Source organism: Copadichromis virginalis, linkage group LG13, assembly GCF_057382275.1.
Source record: "Copadichromis virginalis isolate Kocher_CV1m ecotype Utaka linkage group LG13, C_Virginalis_male_GT1.1, whole genome shotgun sequence".
NCBI classification, from domain to species: domain Eukaryota; kingdom Metazoa; phylum Chordata; class Actinopteri; order Cichliformes; family Cichlidae; genus Copadichromis; species Copadichromis virginalis.
In genome coordinates, this window is record NC_140630.1 from 8,233,608 (window position 1) to 8,257,779 (window position 24,172).

The window sequence follows — 24,172 nt, forward strand, 5'->3', positions numbered from 1 at the left end:
CACACACGCTGCACGCACCTGTATTCACACGGCACACCAGCGGTCCCCTTTTCGGCCCCGAGGGCTACACGGAACGATATGCGTCGGGTTCCTGCAGCTTGATTTCCTCTTCTCATACACTCTCTGGCTGAGCGATAACCTCTGGTGGCCCTGTTAGGCATGAATGCTAGCCTGTTGACAATAACCACAGTGGAGGGAGAGGTAGAGACCCAATCCCATATCTGCTAACTGCCCCTCACCCCCCTCCAGGTGCTCAAGTAGCCCTGAAGAAATTGGCTAGATATAAGTAATATAGGAATATGCCGTAGAAGGTGATAGCTGGTGAATAGCTGCAGCACTGTAGCCGGCGTACTCCGACCAGCTTCTCTGTGGAGATCTACACCTGGTGCTCATGTATATTTGGCAATAATGGAGATACAGGTAGATATTACCTACCACTTCCTGTTAGTTCTCATGTAGCTCTCAAAAACCTGGGTCTATAATGTATGTATTTTTAGCTGTCATTGTTTCACACAATGCTGAGAGTGTTATAAGGGGTTAGACTCACGATATTGGCTAAAGTAATAGAATGGATGATATCATTTCTGAATGGCCATTTAATATAATGTTCTAACACCTTGCTGAATTTATGCTATGAAGAATTAAATCTTTATCCCTTGAAAGCTTACTAGGAGTAAACCTTGAAGCTCTTTTTTGAACTGAATCGTTTTTGTCATATTTCATGCCTGCTTATAGAACAGAAATGACTGTTTGCATCAGAAATTAAGTGAGGGTAGTCTTTGCCTGTGGAGCAACCTTTGGAAAATCCCAGAAACTCTTCCAATGGTCGTCAAAACACCTTTTCATGGAGATATACTGAGGTGTCAAAACTCATCGTTAGACCACAGGGCGGTCGTCAAAAGCGTTGAGGCAGTCCAAACTAGTACCGAGCACCAGTGAACATTTCATCGAGAGATTTGACCCCATCGCTCCTAAATGTCATGCATAGCTTAAAGGGCGGTGATCATATTTACATATTTTGTTTCTTGTCTTTTAGCCTAACATTTCAACAAAATGTGCACTGTTCCTTTCATTTTCACTTACCTTTAGCTCCATGTACAGAGAAAATATCACAAGACTCTGATCAGAAAGATCTTCTGTTAGCTTCATCATTTGTAGAAGTACTCTGGTTGAGGTGCTGCCTGGAATGGAGGAAGACAGGAAGGAGGACATGGGGTGACCGGCTGCTAGCTGCGAATTCACCTGACCTACTTTACTGTGTCATCAGCACAGTGTATTCATACAGATGTTGTTCAGACTTTGTGGTGGGAATCTGGCAGTTTAATGTCTGATCCAAGTGAGCAGAACATTTGTGTTTTCACATGCACAGAGAAAGGTTCAGGGCTTCATGTTCATGGAAGGAAACTGCTTCAGACAGCAGATTCACATTTCAGAACAATGAGAGCAAGGCCCTCAGAAAAACAAAGCACTAAAATATCAAAGATAGCAGCCAGTGAAGTTGGTGGAGTTTTTTTAATTTAATTTTTCAGTCAATGAAAATACTCCGGTAAGTTTGCTTCCTCCTGGATTGTGCTGAGTCAAATATTGGCATTGCATGCTGCTTTATTTTGGTTGCTAGATTAATTTAGCTTCAAAATCCTATCATGAAGAGATGCTATGAGATGCAGTATCTGGAAGGTGTTGTATCACATCTCCAGCGTTGCTGCACAACTGTAAATGCAAGTGACTGATTGGATGTGGAAGCCAGGTGGTTCAGGAGAGCAGAAAGATTAGTACTGCACTGGGTGGTGTCATATAGCACCCTGAGGGTGTTTGAATAGAGAAAGTTGACCATCATAAAAAGAAAATGCTGACATGACATGAGATACAGTGGAAGAGAGCATAGTGTGGCAGATTAAGGACCCCAAAGCAGGAAAAACAACAAAATAAATGACAATGGGTGTTTAGAAAGGAGACTTTTTAAGAGGAAATCATAAATGTTTGCAGATCTGAGTGAAAGAGACTGATGAAAAGAGAAGAACCTGTTCAGTGCTGATTCCTGATGAGTTATTGGAAAGTATAGAATTTATTGAATGGAGAGCGGGAATGGAAATGTAGAGAAACGACGACTATCTCTGCTTTTCATGGGCAGTTGATAGACATGGCCCCCTCCTCTCACCGTCTATCTGTGAAAAGTGATTGCAATGAGCTCAGACTGTGCTGAATTATGACAGATAAGGGCAATCAATATTGGGGGTTGGTAGAAAAAAAAGGGGGAGAAAGTGAATAATTCAGAACATCCACAGCCTTTGAAATGATCTGTTATCAAACGGTATGTGTTTGCATGTTAATTTGTAGAGGTTTTGTATGTTTTATGACTTTGGAGCATCGATATGTTTGGACCTTTTGCTTGTGTGTGTGTGTGTGTGTGTGTGTGTGTGTGTGTGTGTGTGTGTGTGTGTGTGTGTGTGTGTGTGTGTGTGTGTGTGTGTGTAATGAGGCCAAGGAGAAGTAATTTGTCATGCCATCTGATAGTGTAGCACCAAGCACCAGGCTAAATCGCCCTGAGCGCAACCATGAGGGGTTGGGTTGAAGGAAGGAGGTGCTGATGATTGACAGCGATAGATAGCTGTCAGTCAATGAGAGGGAGTGGAGGGGGAGCAGGGAGCAGCGGCCTGGGGCAGGCGGTGGTGACATTTAGTCCAGACCCAGAGCTTTGTCGGGAGGTTGATGGAAAGTGAGAAAACTAGATATTCTCCAAAATGTGTGATTATATATATATATATATATATACACTTTACAGGTAAAGGAAAAGGTTTTTGGTCCTAGATGCTTTCTGTAGTAGTTTAGCTGGTGTACTGTTGGTCAGTTGTACTCGGGGTTTGGCTGTATCTAGTTAAACCTTGTGCAAAAGAGGGATTGCATTTTTTTAAATAAGCTCGCCATTGTCAGTCAACGATGCATATCAAACAACATAATTTAAATGCCATTAAAAAAATGAATGAGAGAGATTATTTTAACCCTTCTACACTTGAAGTTGATTTCACAAACTCGATGAAAGCCCACCATGAAGATGGAGCTTGATTCAACACCACCTTCTACTCCATTGGTATGCTACTCTGCTGCATGTAGTACACACAATAGTGAGTGTTATAAACAAAGGGTTGGAGCAACTGTACTGGCTAAACTATATGGGGGAACGTATATCAGCAGGTCTTAGTGGTGGGAATCACCAGGCGTTCTATGATATGTTATCACAGGACACAATACAGTATTATTGTGATTTCTTTATTATTTTTTATTTTAGAATATCAGAGTGATTTTAATCAGTCCAAGTCAGACTGTGAGTGTTTTCAGAAAGGTTACCTCCTGTCAGGTGGCCTGTGTGATCAAAAGTGGTCATGAGTGTGCAACACCCTCAAACTCTAAGAAACCATTTAGTTAGCAGAAGTTGCAGTCAGTTACAGAATGAGGAAAAATTCAATACAATCAGGCAACTACCATGTTTTTTGTACATACATGGAGGTTGATGTCCTGTATTTACTCATGTGACTGAGCTTGTTCTGAATGAGGAGTTAGCTTTGTCAAGCTAAGTGTATCCAGAGTTGGATGTTTTTTTTGGGGGGTGGCCTGATTTAACATAAGTTTGCTCAACTAATATTATTAGGGTTGCAGTACTAGTATGCATTCACATGTATTTGTGGCAGGGCCTAGGAGCTTCTCATACATACTTGTTGAATCATATAAAGTGTTTTATTGCATTTTGTTTATATTTATATAGCAGAATCTTAACTGTAATAAGCATAGTGTATTTATGTAAATCTCAGTCATCACACATACAGTGATTATTAACATCTATATATTTTTATAATAACTATATAATATATTCAATTCATTATCCCTCTGCAAATGTGATGTTACATTCTTTGTTTCCATTTTTTCATGTTTCACTTGTGATGTACATCGCCTTTATATAATTTAACAGCCACGAAATTTGTATCCAGTAGATTTTGTTCGGCTCAGTACAAAACACAGAATGGAGAATTTTAAAAAGTGCCAAAGGCCCATAGGAGGGGATTTCGTTCATTAGTAAAAAATAATAATAATAAAGATAATGATATAGTTATAATAAGACTCATTAAAGCTTGATAGTAGATTATTTTATTAAATTTCCTGGGCCAGCCGTATCTCCTCAGCTCTTTTTAAGACCTGTGGTTCTTCCTAAATGGAGCCACACTGTTGCACTTGATATTTGCTTTACCTTACAATATAAAGTACCTTAAGGCAACTATTCTTGTGATGTAGCACTATTTATTTGTGCAGCTGGATAGTGTAGTGGTAAAAATACACACCTCTGGAGTGGGGGTCGCAAGTTCAATCCCCGCCATGCTAAAAACCAGCCCTGGAGTGGCGCAGCTACGTTTGCAGCCTGTCTGGGTGACATAAAAGTGGCTCAAGCCATCTTTTTTACTCCCTATAACTGTTTCAGCCCACTATGAGTATGCATGATTATGGTTATATTTACTGTTTTTAAAATTTAAAAGCTAAACATGCGTTTTAAAAGTTATTTTAAAAAGTAATTTTCAGCAAGAAATAAGTGAGAGAGAGGTACATTGTTATTTCTGGCATCTCTGTTTTGGTAGTTTTGTTGTATTGCCACTTTAATTTTTTACTTTACTGGAGATGCTGTACTGTGTCACAGACTGCAGGCTACCACCTTTGAACACCATCCTCTTAAAAACAACAGGGCTTTGCTGAGTAGTCATCATTGTCTCAGTACGATACGACCAATACTTTTCAAACTGTAAGAGAAGATATAAGAAGAATAAAGCATGACACTAAGGTCGAAAAGACTGTAGCGCATGTCAAGACTAACATCGACCCTGAAACAAAACCCAGTTCGAGAGCCTCCCCCGACCTCCTCCTCATGCAGCTCTCACTTTCTCCCACTCTCACGCTTTCCTTTCTCTCATTCTTTCATTCTGTACCTATTGAGCAGCAAAGTTGTCGCTCTCTTTCACAGCCTACCCTGGGCAAGAGGGGAACAATGCAAGCACACTTTGCTCCCCTGAATACGTGTTAGAAACCCAATCAGGCCCTCTTATTCGTCATATTCTTTTCTCTTTTTTCTTTCACAGTCCTGTCAGGGAAAAGGGACGGGGGACGGGGGGGGGGGGCTCGCAGCAAAGGCAAACCCCTCTCTGTTCTCCCTTTTTCTTTTTTTCCCGCCGTCTCTTCTTTTTTTCCTGCTTTGTTTTTGTGTACATGCACTCACATGCACCTCATTTTCCTGTGTGAGTATAGTTATTCTACCCATGGTTAGTTTTTTAAATCAGTAGAAATAAAACAAACAGGTAAGAGTGGAAAAACAGTCCTTCTACCAATTGATTGTAAATTGAGAAATGCCTCAGGTATATGAACTCTACAAAAGCATGCATACATGCCATAGTTACATCGTAAACCATGTACTTTTAACATCTCTTAAAGGAAAACCGGCTGTACAGGAGCATCAAGGAAGTAGCCACTGTGATGTCAATGAGTGATTTGTGATTGCCTCAAGTTAATCCCTTTGTTTTTATTTTTTTGTATTTTTGACAACCAGAAGTGACCTTTTTTAGACGAACTTGTCTGTAGAAGACACCAAAGACACTGTGAGGTCCACCTGTGTCACCATACCTGTCTGTGAAATTGGTCTTGCCCCTGATAATTCAGACTTTTGGTCTTAATGCAACTGAAACACGCAAGTTATAAAATAAAACAAAAAAAACCCCTCATCTGCAGTTTTTGTAAAGTGGGAAATTTGCTATAGAAAGACTGCATTGTACCAGGCTGTAAACATGCTTATATCTGTGACTAAAATTAGGAATTTTAACACATCTACCTGGCTTTTGGGTCCAGCCTGCTGTTGTCATTAGAGAAACATCAGTTTTTTTCCGTCCTGGCTTCATTTTTAGCCCCTGCGGTTGCAGCTTGGTTAGAATCCACTTTTTCCCTCTTATAAAAACACCTCAGTATATATAGGACGTGGTTTGACAGACTTGAGAGCAATTTCTGAGTTGTTCCATGCATAGTCACTACATAGGCACCTCTAACTACTGATACAGTATGATTTAGTAACCAGGCCAAAAATATGACAGAGACCACACAATTCAGAAAAGAGCTTTGAGGTTTTCTCCTAGTAGGCTTTCAAGGTGTAAAGAGTTAACCAACAGCTCAGTAGTAGAAAGGCCCCATGTGAGAGTAGTGCAGGTGCACATTTTTATCCAGGGAAAAACCCACTGGATTTTTTCCACACTAGTGAGAGTGGGTATGAAGCAGACTATCTCCTGCTGTGTGCTACATGTGAGAAAAGCCAACTTTGGACCGTATCCCGACCTGCTTCTTACGATATTGTCCAGAATAAAAGTGAAAAAATGTCTCTAGAGGCTAGTTTCACAAGAAATTGGAGACTGAAGAAGCAGGAAAGAACTCAAAATTGTAAATAGTTAAGCAGGCTCTTCAACCATCAAGGAGGGTTTGGTGGAAATCGTGGGGGTTGATAGACTGAGCAGATCAACAGAGGCAGTGAAACAAACGGGTGCAGCAACAGGTTGGAATTAGATCAACACTATCAAGCAGGCCAGATACAAGCTGCGATACCTGAGAGAGATGGATGACGAGGTTGTGTGTGCGCAGGAATGGAGGCTGTGTGTTTGTGTGCTGTTAATCTATTTATTTACCTGTCATTGGCTGCGATAATGGTTTTCATCCCTTCTCTCTGTGTCTCTCTGTCTCAGTCTATCTTGTGATGGGGGATTGGTTTTTCGTGTGTCGCTTGATAATCACACCTGTATTTTCTCATCAGACTCTAATCAGACCAATTACACGCGTGACGGAGAGCGTGGGCATGTTGATGCAGGGGAGCGATAAAGACACACACATACACACTCACAGACACTTCGGGATTAAGCTCTCTGTCTTGGGGTATCTACGTCCCTTATCGGGGACAACCATCCCTGACGTGGCCTGTCAGCAGGCATGCCAAAAGTGTCGCTCACGCACAAACACATGCGTGAGCGAACACACTTAGGTCATGTATGCAATGCACCAAATATAATCTATGTCTAAAAAAGAAAGCATGCCTCTCCTGTCTTGCTATTTACCCTTTGATCCCTCTCTGCCCTCGTTGTGATGAAGAATACTCTGAAAGTCTGTCTATTCTCGTACTTGTTTCGATAGGCATATGACGGCTTCGCCAGCCTCGGCATCTCTCGTCTCCTGGAGCCATCCGATATGGTGCTGCTGGCCATTCCTGACAAACTAACAGTAATGACCTACCTGTATCAGATCCGGGCCCATTTCTCTGGCGAGGAGCTCAATGTGGTGCAGATAGAGGCCAACAGCAACCGCAGCACCTACAAAGTGGGTGACTTTGAGACTGATACAAATGCATCAATAGACCAGGACAAGTTCTACGCTGAACTGAACGATGTGCAGCCCCGCAAGGCTGACTCTCAGGCTGCTGTTTCTGCCAGCGGTGCCACCACTGAATCTAACACAGCTGAAGCTACTGAGGGAGAGGTGAAGGAGCAAGGTTTGAAGGCCGAGGTAGGAGCAGTTTCGGCCGGCTTGTCGACTCCAGCGCTGTCACAGTCCTCGCTTCCTGTCCCATCACCGCGCACAGTATTAGTTTCCACAGCAACAAACTCAACCTATGTGATGGCGTCAGGCTCTGAGGAGAGGGGAAATCTACAGAAAGCAAACACTTTAGACCTTAGTGAGTTACCACAGCGAGTGGAGATGGAGAAGGAAAGGCAAAACAAGGATGAACCAGGAGAGCAGAGAGGAGAGGGAGCTCCCGAACCAGCGTCCCCTACCAGGAGAGGAGCTACTTTGTCCCACTCGCCACCCCATCCGAAACTGGGCTTCTCCTACAACAGGGATGCCGACCTCATCAAGAAAAAGAGGGCAAGCCTGCGTCACTCAGAGTCTGAGCCTGCATCAGATACCAGCTCTTCTCCAGTGAATCATACAGATGCCCCAGTCAAACAGGTAAATACACATGAAGCCTAACATTTCATACTTTATTAACACACTGTAGTGTTTCCTGAATATTGTAAATATATGACGTTGGAAAGTAATCAACTAAATTACACACGTCTAATCTTGAGTCCAGTGCCTTAAAACACCTCTGGGTCAGTCTGTATGATCTGGACTAATTCTAACTGCTTAATGCAGGTATTAAGATTCTGACAGCGTTTGCGTGCAGATTCCTGCTTTTCCCCCTAAATGAATTGTTCTCATTTTTATCCTTGCACCCTGAATTTGATTGAAACTTTCACAGCTACATCAGTCAAAGACAGAGGATACGGTGAACATTCATTCCCTTCTGACGCTCGCTAAGCTTCAAATCCCGACCTCGTTGATGCGGTTGCAGAGATGACCGTACTGAAACTCTCCCGTTCTGCATTAGATGTTGTCGTCACCTGTCTTGTAGCCGAGAACCAGACGCGTCTGGGCCGAGCCTTTAACACGTGGCAACTATGAAAGGCACTGGGAGAACCCCCTGCTTTGACATTTCATTATATTTTTCATTATATTTCTCATCCCTGCAGTTGATGGCAGTCGCACCGTGACTGCTCAGGCGTGGCGATGCTTTGCACCGAGCACACATCATCTCGTCTCTCACACACGCCCTGTGACACACACCTGTATGTGCGTGTGTGTGCACAATCACACTGAATGCACTGCTGTCTGCGTTGGTTAACCCCAGATTACTGCTTGTTGTTTACAAGTCGAAAGGTCACAGGGCAAGCGGGGGGCTATGACAGTCATGACATCCCATTTTGATCTGCTTTTATCTAGTTAGCAGGATGTATCCAGGCCAGATTTGGGGTAATATTGCTAAATGTAAAAGCTCTGCTTACAATACACCCAGAATTACCTTGCAGATAAAATTCTGACTTCAGTGTGTGGTTTGCTTATTTGCCAAAGCCGTCATGCTCTCCACACAAATGGACCCAGACAGGGCTATGAGCCCAGGTTCCCCTCAGAGGGTGCATATCATAGGGAACATACCTGCTCCTGGATTAGAAAAGCATAGGGCTGAATTAATCCCCCACTTGCTGCATGTCCAGTAAAGAAATGTGAAAGCCGCTTGTGTGATAGTTTGCGGCTGAAGATAAACACATCACTCACCATTCTAAACAACATTATTGGTTTCATTCTTCTGGGGAAATGCTTTGAAAATTAGGAGTGCCTCTTTGACCACTGCAGTCATGATTTATTTTCTTTTTAGGAGCCACGACCTGCCCCTGTGTCGAGCCCCCCAGCTGAGAAGGTGAGTATGGTTTAAAAGAAATGGATTGTTTTAGTACTTCAGACCTTGATTAGCAAGTGGTAAATTATAAGGAGAAGCTACCTTACATAGGAAGTGGCCGCAGTCTTGAGCAATAGGGCAAAAACACGGACAGTTGGAGATCCAAAGGCTGAGTAGTCATTCCTGTTATACTTCTTTAAAGTCCGCTTAAAGTCAACTGCCTGGGTCCATGCATAGGTGGTGTATTTTGATATAAATTCTCAGTGAACAAGTCCAGGCAGTCACAAAAACTAAGCAGGCCGGTTGGCATCAGCATGGACCTTTGCGCTTCCCAGGTAGACCCTAGCGGACTCGTGGATGCGAAAAGTATGCAACCTCTTTTTATCGTCTGTGACTTATTACCCAGGTGATATACTAGGTATGGATACCAAAGATGATTTCATTTTTATATCATTAAGAAGTTAGATTTAAAAAAGCTATATATTATTATACAACATTCCAGGATTTTTTCCTCTATCTGGCATGCATGTTTATGCCGCATTGGCAACCACCAATTGCTAGAGAAAAAATGGTTACTCCACATTTGGTTGGCGAGTGATTGCTGGAGGCTGTCGCACTTCAAACCTCCTTGCAGTTTGTTTGGTCACTAGCGGTTTATGACAGTTGTCACTGGTTTGCCTGGAAGACACTGACTTTTAAAACGTAAAAAGCTGAAGTTGACCCATTTGAAACCTGTTATTTTAGTGGTAATGCACAACAAAGTTTCACTACCGCTCTGTGGTAGAGACAAGTTTGCAGACAAGTCAACATCCTCCATGAAAATCAAAGTTGACCACGTCAATCTGCTAGCATCCAAAGAAATCACAAGGTTTTTAGTGCAACACCCTCTTTGCAACCAGTTTCAACTATGGGGAACCTGCAACCTCCAGCAATCACTCACCAATCAACCCTGGAGGTTGCCAGGGGGTCACCGGTCTGTAGGTCTGTGTGATTGAGGTCTGGCTGAAGAAAGCTTACCTTATTTATGGCACAATGTGATTACAATGAACCCTTCCCAGTCTCAGTTACAATAGCTTTAGTTTTCTGAGTGTATCCTCTCTCTTTTCACATGTGTAGAAGGTCCTCTCTCGTCAGGAGGAGTTGAAGGAGAGAGCCAGACTCCTCTTGGAGCAGGCCCGCAGAGATGCTGCGATGAAAGCCGGCAGCAAATACATCTCCAACTCAGCTGCAGCTGCACCAAACAGAGCTGCAGGTGTCTGTGATGTAAGTCCAAGCCTTCCTTTTTGTCTGTGTGGGATTGGAGGTGTTGGTATTGTCCACTTAAAAGAATGAAATTGTCTCTGTTCTACCATCATTCTGGTAGAGTTTGATCTTCGTTTCATCTGCCCAAAGAATGTTTTTCCAGAACTGTGCTGGGTTTTTTTTAATGTTTCTTTTTTACTGTAGTCCAATCTGGACTGTCTGGTCTTGAGGCGTATGACTGGCTTGCACCTTGCAGTGAACCCTCTGTATTTACTTTCATGCAGTCTTCTTTTTATGGTAGACTTGGATATCGATAAATCTTCTTCCTGGAGAGTGTTGTTCACTTGGTTGGCTGTTGTGAAGGGTTTCCCTTCACCATGGAAATGATTCTGTGATCATCCACCACTGTTGTTTTCCATGGACGTCCAGATCTTTTTGCGTTGCTGAGTTCACCAGTGCTTTATTTCTTTCTCAGGACATACCAAACTGTCACTCCTAATATTTTAGCAGTTTCTCAGATGTTTTTTTTTCTGTTTTCGCAGCTGAAGAATAGCCTGTTTCTCCTGCATGGAGAGCAAAATCTTCCAAATGCAAGCACCTCACGCAAAATCAACTCCAGACTTTTTTTCTGCTTAACTGATAATGACATAACGAAGGAGTTTCGTCACTTGCACATGAAATAACCTTTGAGTCAAAGTACTCCAATTAAAAACTGAGCGGCACAACTCCTAAGAAAGCTGCCCATCTACACATTAGGCCATGACCATTATGTAACCATTACTGGAATATGTTTAAGTGAACAGGTAAAAAAAAAAAAAAAAAAAAACTTGTGTCAGTGTCCAAATATATATGGACATAACTGTAGATGTGGACATTGTATCTAAGAAAGGCCCTGAGAGTCAGGATGAGGTCTGTGTAGTGAGTAAAAGCTTGCTTGAATATGAGTTTTGTTGTATGGCATCACGTCAGTGTGCAGGGAAAGCTAATAGGGTGACCCCACACCTACTCAACTTATTCAGCGCCCTCATGTCACTTCCACAGTCTCTCTATTTGCTGCTCACTGCGCTTCCAACATGCTGGAAAAGCTTGTCCAAACTGTCTCATCCTGTGGCAGCCCACTTTGGTGAACACTTTAAGGAAAGGCTTTGAGAAGGAGAGAAGACTTTTCCTTATTAACTTCTGCTGAGACTCACTTACACTCTGGTGTGTGGAACATGTCAGTGTGGAAAGCTCAAATATGGATGGACTTCTTCGCTCTCTCCTCTCACCATGAACATGTCTCCCCCTCTCTCTCGTGCTCTCTCTCTCTCTACTCAGACTCTCTCTTTGGTCATCTTGACTCTGCACAATTTTTATGACATCCCCCACCAATTTTGCTGCCCCCTCACTTTACCCTGAACACTGAGTAAATGTTGTACACAAACACCTGTCAGCAAAAGTACATTCATGGTAAAAAAAGAAAAAGAAAAAAAGAAGGGGGCCAGAAATCGCTGTAGCGAAGCAAACTAGACTAGAGAAGATGCGAGTGAAATTGCCAGCTCTGAACTGAGCACGCTCCACTGAACATAATATACTGGGAGGAGGGGGCACACTGATGAACCAGGAGTTACCCTGGGAAAGCACTGTGGTCAAATCCTCCGTTATGTTTCCAAATATTTCAGAGAAAAGGAAAGGGGGAGGGTTAAGAAAAAAATATGGTCTTGTGAGAATTGTGACGACAAGGGATTTGAGGGTAAAATGAAATAAATACCTTTTGGTAATGAAATATCTAAAAGGCAGCAGCCGCATGCCCCCTGCGTTTGCTCCCTGAGTCCTTAAAGAGAAATATGCCCTTGAATTAGATGTTTTTAAAGTGTGTATGTGTGTGTTGTCAGTGTTTGTTCATGTTTGTGCGCCGGCCACAGGAATAACCAGTTCGGCATAATCTGAGGAAATAAACGAGGACCTTCCAAGGACTGGGAGCCGTTAAAAGTCTTCAGTGGAAGAAAGCAAATTAAAAGAGTTTTTCAAAGCTGTTGCAGTGCTGATATATTTCCTTAGCCACAAAAAAAGGTCCTCTTCTGTCCCTTGTTGTCTGGCAAGATGGCGGACTTCACTTAGATTAGCTCCTTAAAGTAGGCAAACCCACCCCTCCACTCTTTCTCTCTCTCCTCCTTATTTCCTCACTCATTTCCAAGGACAATTGGTTAATAACCCCTAAACACACACTTACTTACACATACACACACACACACTCCTCTGCATAAAAAAAGGAAGGGAAGCAAGAGGGGTGGGAGGGAGATATTGAATTGTTTACACTTTTTTTAATAGAAAACATTGATCAAAGGAATACGACTGGCCTCGAGGCCAATGTGCTGATAATTGTTAGTGATTCAGATTAGATTACTTGATGTCTTGTTTTGATTAGCATGAGTGTGTGTGTGTCTGTGTTATCAGCTGGAGAGGCCCAAGCTTTTCCCATTTAACTCTCCATCTGTCTAAGTAGGTGCTTTGTGGTTTAGCATGCATAGGGTATAATTTAATTCAGCTAAAGCAGGCTTCGTTCTTCAAGGGAAACGGCTAATGTGAGGGAAAGGTGGGGCTTACATTAGCTGCTTTAGCGTATAGCTTTCAAAGCACAAACGACAAATGAGTCATCAGGTGTCATCTTTTAACTGAAATCATGTCGTACACAAAGCTGCAGGTGTCAGGATTTTTATATGATAATGCAGTTCTCTTTTATCGAAAAACTGATACTCCAGAAAACTCATAGTTTTAGTGCTAATTATATTACACTGGTCAGCAGTATTTCAGGAGTTGTCTTCAGAGATAAAATGAGCTATTACTTATTTTGTCTGCCAGCTCTAAAGAAGTTAGAAGTTAAAAGGGCTCATTTTTCTGGCATTTTTAAGAGATTTAATTTTTCCTGTTTTTACACTTGTGCACTGATTAGATCAAAAAAAGATCAACTCAGGTGAGATTTAATATAGAAATTTAAAAAATCAAAGCTTATTCAGCTGCTGGGCCAGGCCAAAATGTTGTCTAAGTGGGATGGTGTGAAACAGTGATTAATTGGAGATTGATTACCCAGAGTGTTATGACATACATCTCAAATGTTAAAAAAAAGCAATCGTTATTTACTATTTAACACTGTAGGACATCCCTTTGAGTGTTGAGACTAGTTATGCTACTTAGGTTTTAGGTTTGAAACCTTCTTTCCCCACAGCTAACACTAAATGTGACAGAAACCTCAGAAACATATACAAACTGATACATGATCAAGCTCAGCTATACTAGCTATCTGTACTAAAATCAGGTCTTCATCTATTCATGTGAACATAGCACGAACAATGTGTTAGACACTTGTTTGGTGTGTGTGTGTGTGTGTGTGTGTGTGTGTGTGTGTGTGTGTGTGTGTAGCCCTGTTCTCCTGACCTCCTGCCATCCCTAATTGTAGCCCACAGTCACTGCTTCTTTCATCTAAGGTCACAGGTTCCTCTCTTTCTCCCTGCCTTCTCAGTCTTTCTCTCTCCTCCTCACTCCATTTCTCTTTCATGTCAGATTTTTGACTTCGAGCCCCAGTTCTTTCCTTTCCCATCTCTTTATTTATCTTTGTCTGTCCTCTCTCTGTAGTCTTTGATGGATGACCAGTACTACTAATTGTTCTGTGCTCACCAGCGTTGGCCTCACCACCTCCTCCTCCTCCTCATAGGTGGCCTTCACAACATATCAGTAGTCACTGGTGCAGATGTCTTGTAATGTTGTAATGTCACCACCCCCTACCTAAGCAGTAGCCAAATGGGTGTGACAAAGTGGGTGAGAAGACCATTTGTCTACATTCTTAGTTAACATTCTTGTTTTGATTTAACCATATTTCACATGTAATCTGCAATAGGCAAACATCTACTATCCCGGGTTTGTTTATGTTCTGCACTTTTACAGATTATATAATATAACATCTTGGTTTAAATCAATTCATGCAAGTTTGTTAAGTTAACATGTTATTTATTTCAACTGTTAATTTGTATTGTTTGAACTTATCTTTACCTACCTGTCTTCCAGAAGCAAAAGGAGGAAATGTAGTTCTACTTCCTGCTTTATACCTTCTGGGTTCATCTGAGGTCACAGGAAGAGACCAAGGGCAGGAGGGGAAGAATTCTTATAATTTAATAAAGTTGATTTTAAAGGGTTTATAAAGAAATAGATTTAATGTTGTGATATGTATTGATTACACCAGAGTTTATGTTGCCAGTCAAGAGGAGTAGTAGAGGATGAATATAATCATGTTCATCTCACCTACCTACTGAATGGAATAGTCCAGAGGAGAAAGTGTTTGATTAAGGGGACTATTTAAGCAGACGAACTCAGGTGTTTCAGAAGAAGGGTTCAGGTCAGTGTAGCTGTGTGCAGTTTGACCTTAATTTCCGTTGATTTAAGTTCAGTTATGTTTATTTGAATTGAGTTTATTATAGAGTTGAGTTTCTTATTTGTTTCTTTGTAAATATTCTTGGGCCACAGAATGGTGAATAAATCACTTGCTACACTGGACAGCATCAGTCTCCTGCACTTCTTTGACCGCTTAAGTCGAGTCCTACCACAATGGGTAATTAATGAGCTTTCCTAAAAATATCTAGACTTTTTTTTTTGTCCTTAGTCCTGACATCCCCAGTTTTGGTTTTAGTCTTTCTTTTGCTCTTTGGACTTTCCCACTGTTATTCTTTTAATAGGAGGTGTGTGTGTGCGTGTCTCTGTGTGTCTGTTCACTTCAGGTCTTCTCATCCATTAGCAGATGAGAACAGTAATTTCACACCGGCCTGGCCAGGCTAATTATCAGGATCCACACTTGGTTTGGGGAGAAGTGTGTGTGCATGTGGACCCACAAAGCAAAATGTGCAACTATGTGTGTTCCTTTGCAGAAAACTGTAAAGCAGAAATTTGTGTGTGTGTATGTGTGCAGATTTGTAGCACCTGTGCATATTTGAACGTCTTTTTTTTATTTTGTGTGTGTGTCTTTGAGTATGTGTGTGCTTTGCTTGTGGAATGCGTTCAAGAGTGCACGCAAATGCCTCGGTGTTTTCCAGGTAAGAGAGTTTCCCTGCTCACTGACTCGTTGTGATTCCTATAATTGGGTCCCGTTTGATTTTTGCCGACCAGCACCCCAACCACCTCTTCCTCCCCTTCTTCCCCCATCACCTCCTCCTTCTCCTCAGCAGTGGAGAGGACTCCTGGGTCTCTGCTGTTGTGACCTGTGGGTGTTGTCACTCACTCCCATCTGCTGTCTGTCCTCTCATTCTGACTCGTCTGTCATGTCCTCCTTTCTTTCTGAATTAGATTTCATTCTGTTTTAAATTGGGGACCAAAACAAAGCCCTCTGGCTGTACTGTGATGTATGTAAAAAAAAATGAAATTATTATTATTCAAAAAAAACAAAACAAAAAAAAAAACAATAAAGAAAATATCCAAGAGCCATTAAAAAGGTTACCTTTTACCCAAGGCCCTCTGACTGAACCTTGTGTAAAAGTCCCTTTAAAAGAAAAACACATTGTGTGTTATTTATTTAATTTCATATATTTCATTATAACAGGTTAGTATTTTGTCTTTCCTTCCTTCCTCCATTTATTTTGACATTTGGGACCAAAACAAAGCCTTCTGGCTGAACATTGTCATTTTTAGGAACCTTTTCAAATGCCGAACATGGAAGTTGTGTGTGAGTTCTTCCTGTTTTATTTTGGAAGCATTACATTCAGGTCCTCACGAGTGGCCCATTATAACAGGTCCCTTCTTTTTACATAAACTAAAATAATCCTGAAAAAATAATCTTAGTCCTCACATATTCTGATTTCGGTTTTGTTCTCATGGATTTGACCATTGAAAATCCAACCAGTAAAGGGTTGTCTGTGCAGCAGAAAGAGGAAAGAAATGTCTGTTTTGAAAATGCAAATATGGCCATATGCACTCTCCTTTTTTGTCCACACTTTATGTTCACACACTGTTCTTTACTCCCCTCCTCCTCCATCTACTCTCCTTTTCAGCTTTCTCCCACCAGTAATAGTTTTTCTCCAGGTCTCATTTTAATGTGGCTGCAGTGCCTTTCTTCTCCCAGTGCTCATTTTTCCCCCCTCTTCTCTTCTTCCTCTTCTTCCTTCCCTCACCCCCTCCTTTCTTCTTCTTGTTCTCTGTCCTTTTTGAAGAATCTGCCCCTAATGAAACTAAATAGTTTGGTGGGGAGTTTCTTTGGACTATGTGTGCGTGCTTGTCTTGGAGTGTGTGGGTATGTGTCATGGCCGAATTGGCTGGAGTGGAGATCAAAGGCAGTCTCTAAATCGAGTGTGTGCGTGCGTGTGTGTTAACGAGCAAGAGAAAGACAGCTCTCTGAATTGCATCACAAGAGCTGATCAAGCCATCAGAGAAGAAAGCGGTAACTCACTTACACTTACATACCTCTCCTGAACACATGTACCTCTCCTCCTTTCTCTCTTTGTTATATTGTTCACGTTTGACCAAGTGGAAGTGTCAAATGTTTTTCATGTCCATCCTCTAACACTGGTGTTTTGCCTTTTTTACTTTCTCCCTCGTTTTGTTCTGCTTTATGAATAAAATACAGAGAACAAAGTATCAAGTTTAGAGAACGTTTAAAAATTGATGCAAAACAAAGGCATTGTGACTCAACAATGATGTGATCTTGGTCACAATGCAGAATGGTTATGTAGGATGCATCATGATGTCTGCGTAACTCAAGAAAAAAATAGACTCAAAGTCAAAAAGGACCTGCATATTTGTTCAATGGTCCGTTTCAACAGTATAGTTATGACACTTAATTTTATGCATAGGCCTAGCCAATGTCTGCTGGCTCCAGCTCCCTGGCTCAGGACAGTTAAAACAATCAGGCCTCTAAAATCACTTCACTCAGAGTTTTTATGAAGGTAAAATCTATCCATTGAAGCCCATTTTCTTTTTGTAAAGATGAAAGCATATATATAAATGCTGTTAAGTCGATCCTTTTAAAATGAGAGTCTGTGGAGTTTGGTTTGGTTTTTAACAATAACAAACTCGTTTAGTAAACAAAGAAAGAAAGAACAATGCAATAAACAAAATATTCTAAATAAATGAAATAACAATTAAGACCAGAAATTAAAGTGAACTTTTTCAGTCGGAGGAAGTCTGAAACATGGAAGCCTTAGTGATACACAAAGGATATTAAAGAGAAACTGATCTGACTTTTTTAATGCATCATTTGAAGTATTTGGAACAGTACTGAGGAAAATTAATCGGTTGATTAATGAAAAAAATTATCTGGTACGAATGGGTTTGTCAGACATGGTACAATGACCTGTTACAAACTGCTTGCATTGTATTTTAACAGCTATTTTGACTAACAACTGTTATCACTGGACCTGCACAAACACACCAGTCTATCTGGAATAAGCTATAGTGCCTCAGTGAATGTCTCCGCCTTAACCCCGGCACTTTCGAGAACTTTCTCAGGAAGCAGTAGTGGAACTAACACAGGCCATAACTTCTAAAGTGAGTTCTGTTTTCTTCAAAAGGGGGCAGGGAGTTGATCTCATGTTCTCCGTTTCTCTATTACTATGTCCCTCCGCCGCCTCCTCTCTCACCCCCTTCACCTTTTTTGTCTCTCTCTCCCCAGCAATTATCCTGTCTATTTAAAGGGCAGAACCTTCCCATCATACTCGTCTGTCAGAACGACAATCTGCTCTGACTTTTGTGTGCATGTCCCCACTCAACCTGTTCTACCTGTCCTACTGTACAAGTGTCCTTTGTTAAGTATACACACCGGCTTACACACTGTGCTGAGGGCAAATTGTTAATTCAACTATGGAACCACAGTTAAACAGAACTTCAAGAGTCAAACACACTAACGTATTTGCTCATTATTAAAAAATCAGCTGAATTTTAAACGCACACCTTTGTTCTTCTGCCACATACTCAGTACTTCAAAACAATATTCTGTCGTATACAAACCATATGAATTTGTTTTTCATGCAAAATGTCTCCTGTGTCATTCACACATGATTCCACTGCTGCTTCAACTGTTAACAAGTAAGAGATACCAAAAAGATTTTGCACATACAGTATGTATAAACAAAAACTAGATTTTTATATTCTCGAACCACAGATCATTTTGGCTCTGTACACCACCACGGCGGATTTTTAATCAGACAATTAAGGTATGATTGAAATTCAGACTTTTCGCTTCAATTCAAGACATTTACCAAAAGTACTGCTTTTTTATACATAGCCCACCACTTTCAAGGGCTCAAAAGTAATTGAACAAGCAGGTTGATGGCCAGGTGGGCTCGTTCCCGCATTCACTATTTAATGACACATGAAGAAGATATAATATCTGAATTGATTCCACTTTTGAACTTACAGTTCATTGCGCTTTTCTAGATCTCTCAATGAGGACTAGAAATGTCAGTGCAAGTTAGGGGGAGTTCGTAAGTATGAAAAAGACAAAATAAACTCATCAGAGAGACAGTAAAAACGTGAGGAGGAGACAAATCAATAATCTGGTACTTTCTCAAAAACAGGGAATACACTGGCCAGCTAAGAGACACCCCAAGTCCTGAGAGACCACAGAAGACAACAAAAGTTCATGATAAGAAAAAATACTTCACAACATCTAACTAAGTCAAGAACACTTTTGACATTGTCAAAGTCTTAAATCAAGAGATGCCTTCATGAATGCATATAGAGAGGATTTAAAACAAGATTTAAACTACTAGTTACACTCGAGGCTAAGAAGGGCAAAAACAGCTTAAAGAGACCGCACAGTTCTGAGTAATCGTCAAACAGATGAAACCAGGATGAACTTGTAACAGAATGATGTCAAGAGAAACATATGGAGGAGGAGAGAAATGGCTCATGATCATGATTATCTCAGTTTGTCTGATTACGTCTGAGCTCCTGACAATAGGAGACTATGTATAAAAAGATCTGTAGTTTCTAAACCTTTAATGGAATACTTATGTTAAACCCCTTGAATTAAAGCTGAAAAACTTCAATCTCATCTTGATTATCTGATTTAAAATCCACTGTAGTGCAGTATTTGTAGCACCGGCTATTGTCCAAATACTTACGGACCTAACTGTACTTAAAACCTCAGACATAACCTTGCACACCACTCCTGCATCTTTGCAGTTGCACATAAACACACACTAACACACAGGTGCATAAGCCGCACTCCTGCTCAAATTCCACGCCGACATCTCTCAAATTTATATTTATGTACATATAACACACACATACAGGCACACACAGACCCCTATCATGGGCACGCACCCGTCGAATCATAATTAGGCTGTGTCCTGGTTCTTTGATAGCCATGTACAGTGGCTCTTCTTTATCTTTATCAAATGCATTGATCGCTGTGGGCCTCGCACGCCCATTGATCCGCACACTCTGTCTGGAGCCAGCCGATAAGCTCTCCCTTTCCCTCCCTCCCCTTCTTCCTCTCTCACTCCCTCTCCCTTCTTTTCCATTTCTGTTTTTACCTAAATTTGAGGAAAAATATTAGATTTATTAATTTGGTAATATTGTCAAAAATACTGGCATTGCACCTTTCAGTGGAATAAACAGATAATTAAGCCAAACAAAAATCTCTGCTCTTTGTTTAGATGGGTTTTTTTTTAAAACTGGAAAACCACATTTCCCATAAATCCCACTCCTTCCTGTCACCAAGAGGATGATGATGTTTGTTCCTTTCCACCTTAATCTGCTCGCTCATCCCAGCATATAGAGCTGTAAATACCTGCATTAGCTGTGTTTTACTCTGAGGATAACATTCCAGAAAGGATCTGGGAAGACTGGCCTTTCAGCATCTTTGTAGATGTTGAAGTATTAGTTATCCATCCATAACCTTATAACCTCATCTGTAACCATAACTTCATTATATTTGTTGTTGATTAAGTATTGCTGAGTCACCAGATCTTATATATTTAGGTGTTAAAATGATATGAGCATACTATAATAGATCATTTTAGTGTTACTGAAAATATAACAAATATTTTGTAACAAGTAACAGATTGCTGTCTAATAAAATCTAAGTTTCTAACTTTAACAATTCTTTGCATAGAAACTATTGAAACTATAGTGGACTGTATCTGTGGGCATTCCTGTGTGGTTGCTTGAAGGTTCATAAAGATGCTTTCTGTATTTAGTGATGTTTCGACTAATTTGTTGCTGAATAATTATATGTAAATGACATTTCTTGTTGTGATTATCATAAGTAGGCACATGGTGATATGGTAACAGAAAATCAGAGTTTAACAACTAGCTGATTTCTACCTGAATCTCTGTGGCTTTTAAACATTGTTGAAGAGTGTGTGATTACATGACTATTTGATTGGCTTGGTGTGTGCATGTGTGTTCTGTGGTTCTTTAGTGTGAGTGTGTGAGTCTGGACAAGATAGAGACCTAAAGCACCTCTTGACTGTGAATTAGCCTGTCATGACAAATGTCTGGAGCTGCATGACTGGCTGCCAGACTGGCTGGCTATCTGGGAGGTTGGCAAACCCTTTTAGATAGTGATTGTGTCCGCGTCCCTTAGTGTTGGTGTGGGTGTGTGTGCGTGGCATGACTGTGTGCCCACGCCAGGTCTCTGTACATGACCAGTGGTGCGTGCCCTCCCTCTCTCCCTCCCTCCCTCCCTCTTTCTACTTGCCCAGAAAAGAGCAACCAAGGCGACAACCTGCTCCCCTTGCTCAGACAGAGCTTCCAGAGCGGAGAGAGGTCCTCACTCGACGCCAAGCCCACAGAGGAACCCTCTGTCTCAGACTCGCACTCATCCGTTCAGCCTCTCTTCCACTGGATGTTCCCAGCAGTCAGTGGAAGACAGTGGAGGATTGTTCTTGCTGTCGCCATTTAAAAAAGAAAAGTCTCTATTCCTCCTGGGTTTCCATTCTTGAAGCTGTGCTGCCCACCGACCACCAGCTGACAAGCTTTCTCCTCTTTTTTCATTCTTGCTTTTTCATCCCAGCTTTGATCACATAATGATTTTTCTGCTGCTTTTATTTTTTCTTTTGTTTTTGGTGTTTTGCTTGTTTGTTTTTTTATTAAGTTGCATTCCCGTGGCTTTTTGGATCCACCTTTGTTGTTGTCTTGTCCAACCAAGTTAAAGCACTGTTGTATCTATTGCCACTTTCCAACTTGGAAGTACTGAGTGTAATCACCACTTAATTTTAACATTATGTCCACTAGGTAGCATTTAATCTCCACATGCTCAGCTACTCTTCCCTAAACTTCTGGCATATTGTGTTGCTACAGAACAATGAGTTGTAATTGGAATTGCAGCAGTGGTAACACTTGAGTGGCCAAAATAAATCTCAACAGGTTTTGAGAAAGAATTAGAAATTTGACAGTAACCAGAAACGACCTCTCCTCACCCAAGTCTACATTATTTAGACCTTTAGACCATCAAAAGAGCCTTTTTTGACCAAGTGGGGCAACAAAACATGTTTAAGTCTTATTATCACAACCACTGTTTATTTCTCTTTAGCATTCTGAAGTTTTTGTGCAGACTCTTAAAGAAAGTCGTCTTATACTCTTCATTGTTAATTTCTTAACGTTACCAACACAGAATGCACATACAGACATCAACGTCTGTAAAAGTTAATGCCACAAAAGGATTTTATATGACAAACTTTGTCTTTCTTGTCTTTCACACAGTTTCACATTTTTAAAAAAGCCCTTCCTCTCCTATCCTTTGCCCCCTCACCGACCCACCACACACACTCTCTCGGTTCCTTAGCTGAGGGAGCCAGGCGGTGGTTAGATGCATTTTATAGTAGCATAGTGTTAATCCTTGCCTCTGGATAGGCAAAGTCAATTTCCCATTTCCTGTCCCCAAAATGGCTAACAACAATAATGCAATGGGATGTTTTTATGGAGTGTGTGTGTGTGTGGGGGGGGGGGGGCTGTGTGGGCTATATGTCTATATAAAATGGTACAACACACACTCTTGAACTGGTAGTTGTCCATATCTGTAAAGGCCAGATTGTGTATCGGAACCAGTCCATAGCCAGAAGGCCGTTAGTGACATTACTGTTTATTTTGCATTTATAAAAAGTGGGAGAAGCATGCTTCTTTGACATAATAAAAAGTAAGGATGGAAAGTATAAAGAAGAAAAAGCAGTTTCTCTCTGTGTGATACTGTTATGAGAATGTGACAAAACAGAAAACACCTATTTGGGATCATACCGTGCTACATCCCAACGTTTGACACAAACAATATAGAGGATGGACATAGTAGTATCACCCACGTTTAACGTTCTGTTGGGAAGTCTCAATCTTGGTTGTCGCTATTATTGTTCTTTTGAATCTACAAGTCCACAGAAAGAGTTGAGTCTCTCATTAACACGCTCATCAGTAAAGACGTCAGAGTTTCTTTAAGGCTCAGTCCAGCCATTCTACAGATGACCTTGGTTTCAGCTATACTCTTTCCCAGATATCATAGGTGAAGGTTGAAATGTAGATGGATTGGGCTGTTGGCTCAGCTTTCTCTTCTTCACAACATTTGGGTACAGTTCCCTGATAACTGCTGACGCTGCACCAATCCATTGGTCCACCTGTCATTCCACTTTCTTATCAATCCTGAATAAGACCCAGAGATACTCAAACTTGCTTAGGCTCCCCTTTATCCTCCAACCAAGAGGGACCATTTTGAAATCTGAAAGTCTTCTGTGTCCCACAAACAACTTAATAACTGTTATGATCATGGCACAGACCAGATATAAAGCATTTTCTTTTTTGTGTTTTACTGATTCTCCCTCCCTTGTTTTCACGTAACAACCTACGTGTGTGCTATTAGACAAATAATAAACAGCTCTTTGTTGGTTATAACGCCATAAGCAAACTAAATTGAGTCTGGATTCAGGTACTTATTTTATAATTTAGTTATGAGGGAAACATTTGCAGTTGCAGATGTCATTTCTGATGTCTATATCCAGAGCTAAGTTACAACATCAACCCCTTTGAAAGGGTTTTTCCTGCTCACAGTTAGATGACTTTTGTGGGTGGCTCCACCTGAGGGTAAAGGTAATGATTTTGGATTTGACCAAAACTACTTTTTCTTTTATTTTTATATATATATATATATATATATATATATATATATATTATATATTTTAAAAAAAAAAAAAACTTTTCTTATCCTTAAGTACATTAACCCCTTGCTAACAAAAAATGGTTAAAATCATTTTAGTAAGTAATTTCATAAATCATTTTATTAAAAAAAAAAAAGGTAGGGATTTTCCTATGAAATGCTTTTCCTTTTTTCCTCTACTTAGGAAAAACTGATACATGTAACTACTAAATGTGTTTTATAATGGGTAATATAGTCTAGACATCTAATGTTTAAACAGTTCATAAACAGTTTTCAGGATATATTTGATCCTTTTCCTGTTTGTTTAGTTTCTTGTTCCTTTTTTTAAGTGCTAACAAAATATATTTATGGATTCCTTGCTTTGTTAGATACTGAGACCTGGGAGAGAAGTATTTTTCTTTAAGTAGTGTCATCATTTATTTTTCTGCTTGCTCTTTATCGCTCTCTCTGTCTTCTTTTCTTCTGCCACTGCCACTGCCTCTTTTTTTTTTTTTAATCACTCTCTCTCTAAGGTGTGTTCCCATCTCCCTGTGGGCATCCCCCTGGGCTCT

The 24,172-nt window shown here is 40.8% G+C and overlaps 1 protein-coding gene across 6 annotated transcripts in view; it reads left to right on the plus strand.

Annotated features, from left to right (window-relative positions):
• The window catches only part of ehbp1 (EH domain binding protein 1), a 163,230-nt gene that overhangs the window by 86,231 nt on the left and 52,827 nt on the right, over positions 1–24,172 (plus strand). For all 6 annotated transcript variants that reach the window (XM_085477106.1, XM_085477108.1, XM_085477110.1 and 3 more), the window contains 3 exons: positions 7,198–8,010; positions 9,257–9,298; positions 10,394–10,540. In XM_085477106.1, the coding sequence (XP_085333232.1) occupies positions 7,198–8,010; positions 9,257–9,298; positions 10,394–10,540 (1,002 nt within the window). The remainder of the gene's footprint in view (positions 1–7,197; positions 8,011–9,256; positions 9,299–10,393; positions 10,541–24,172) is intronic.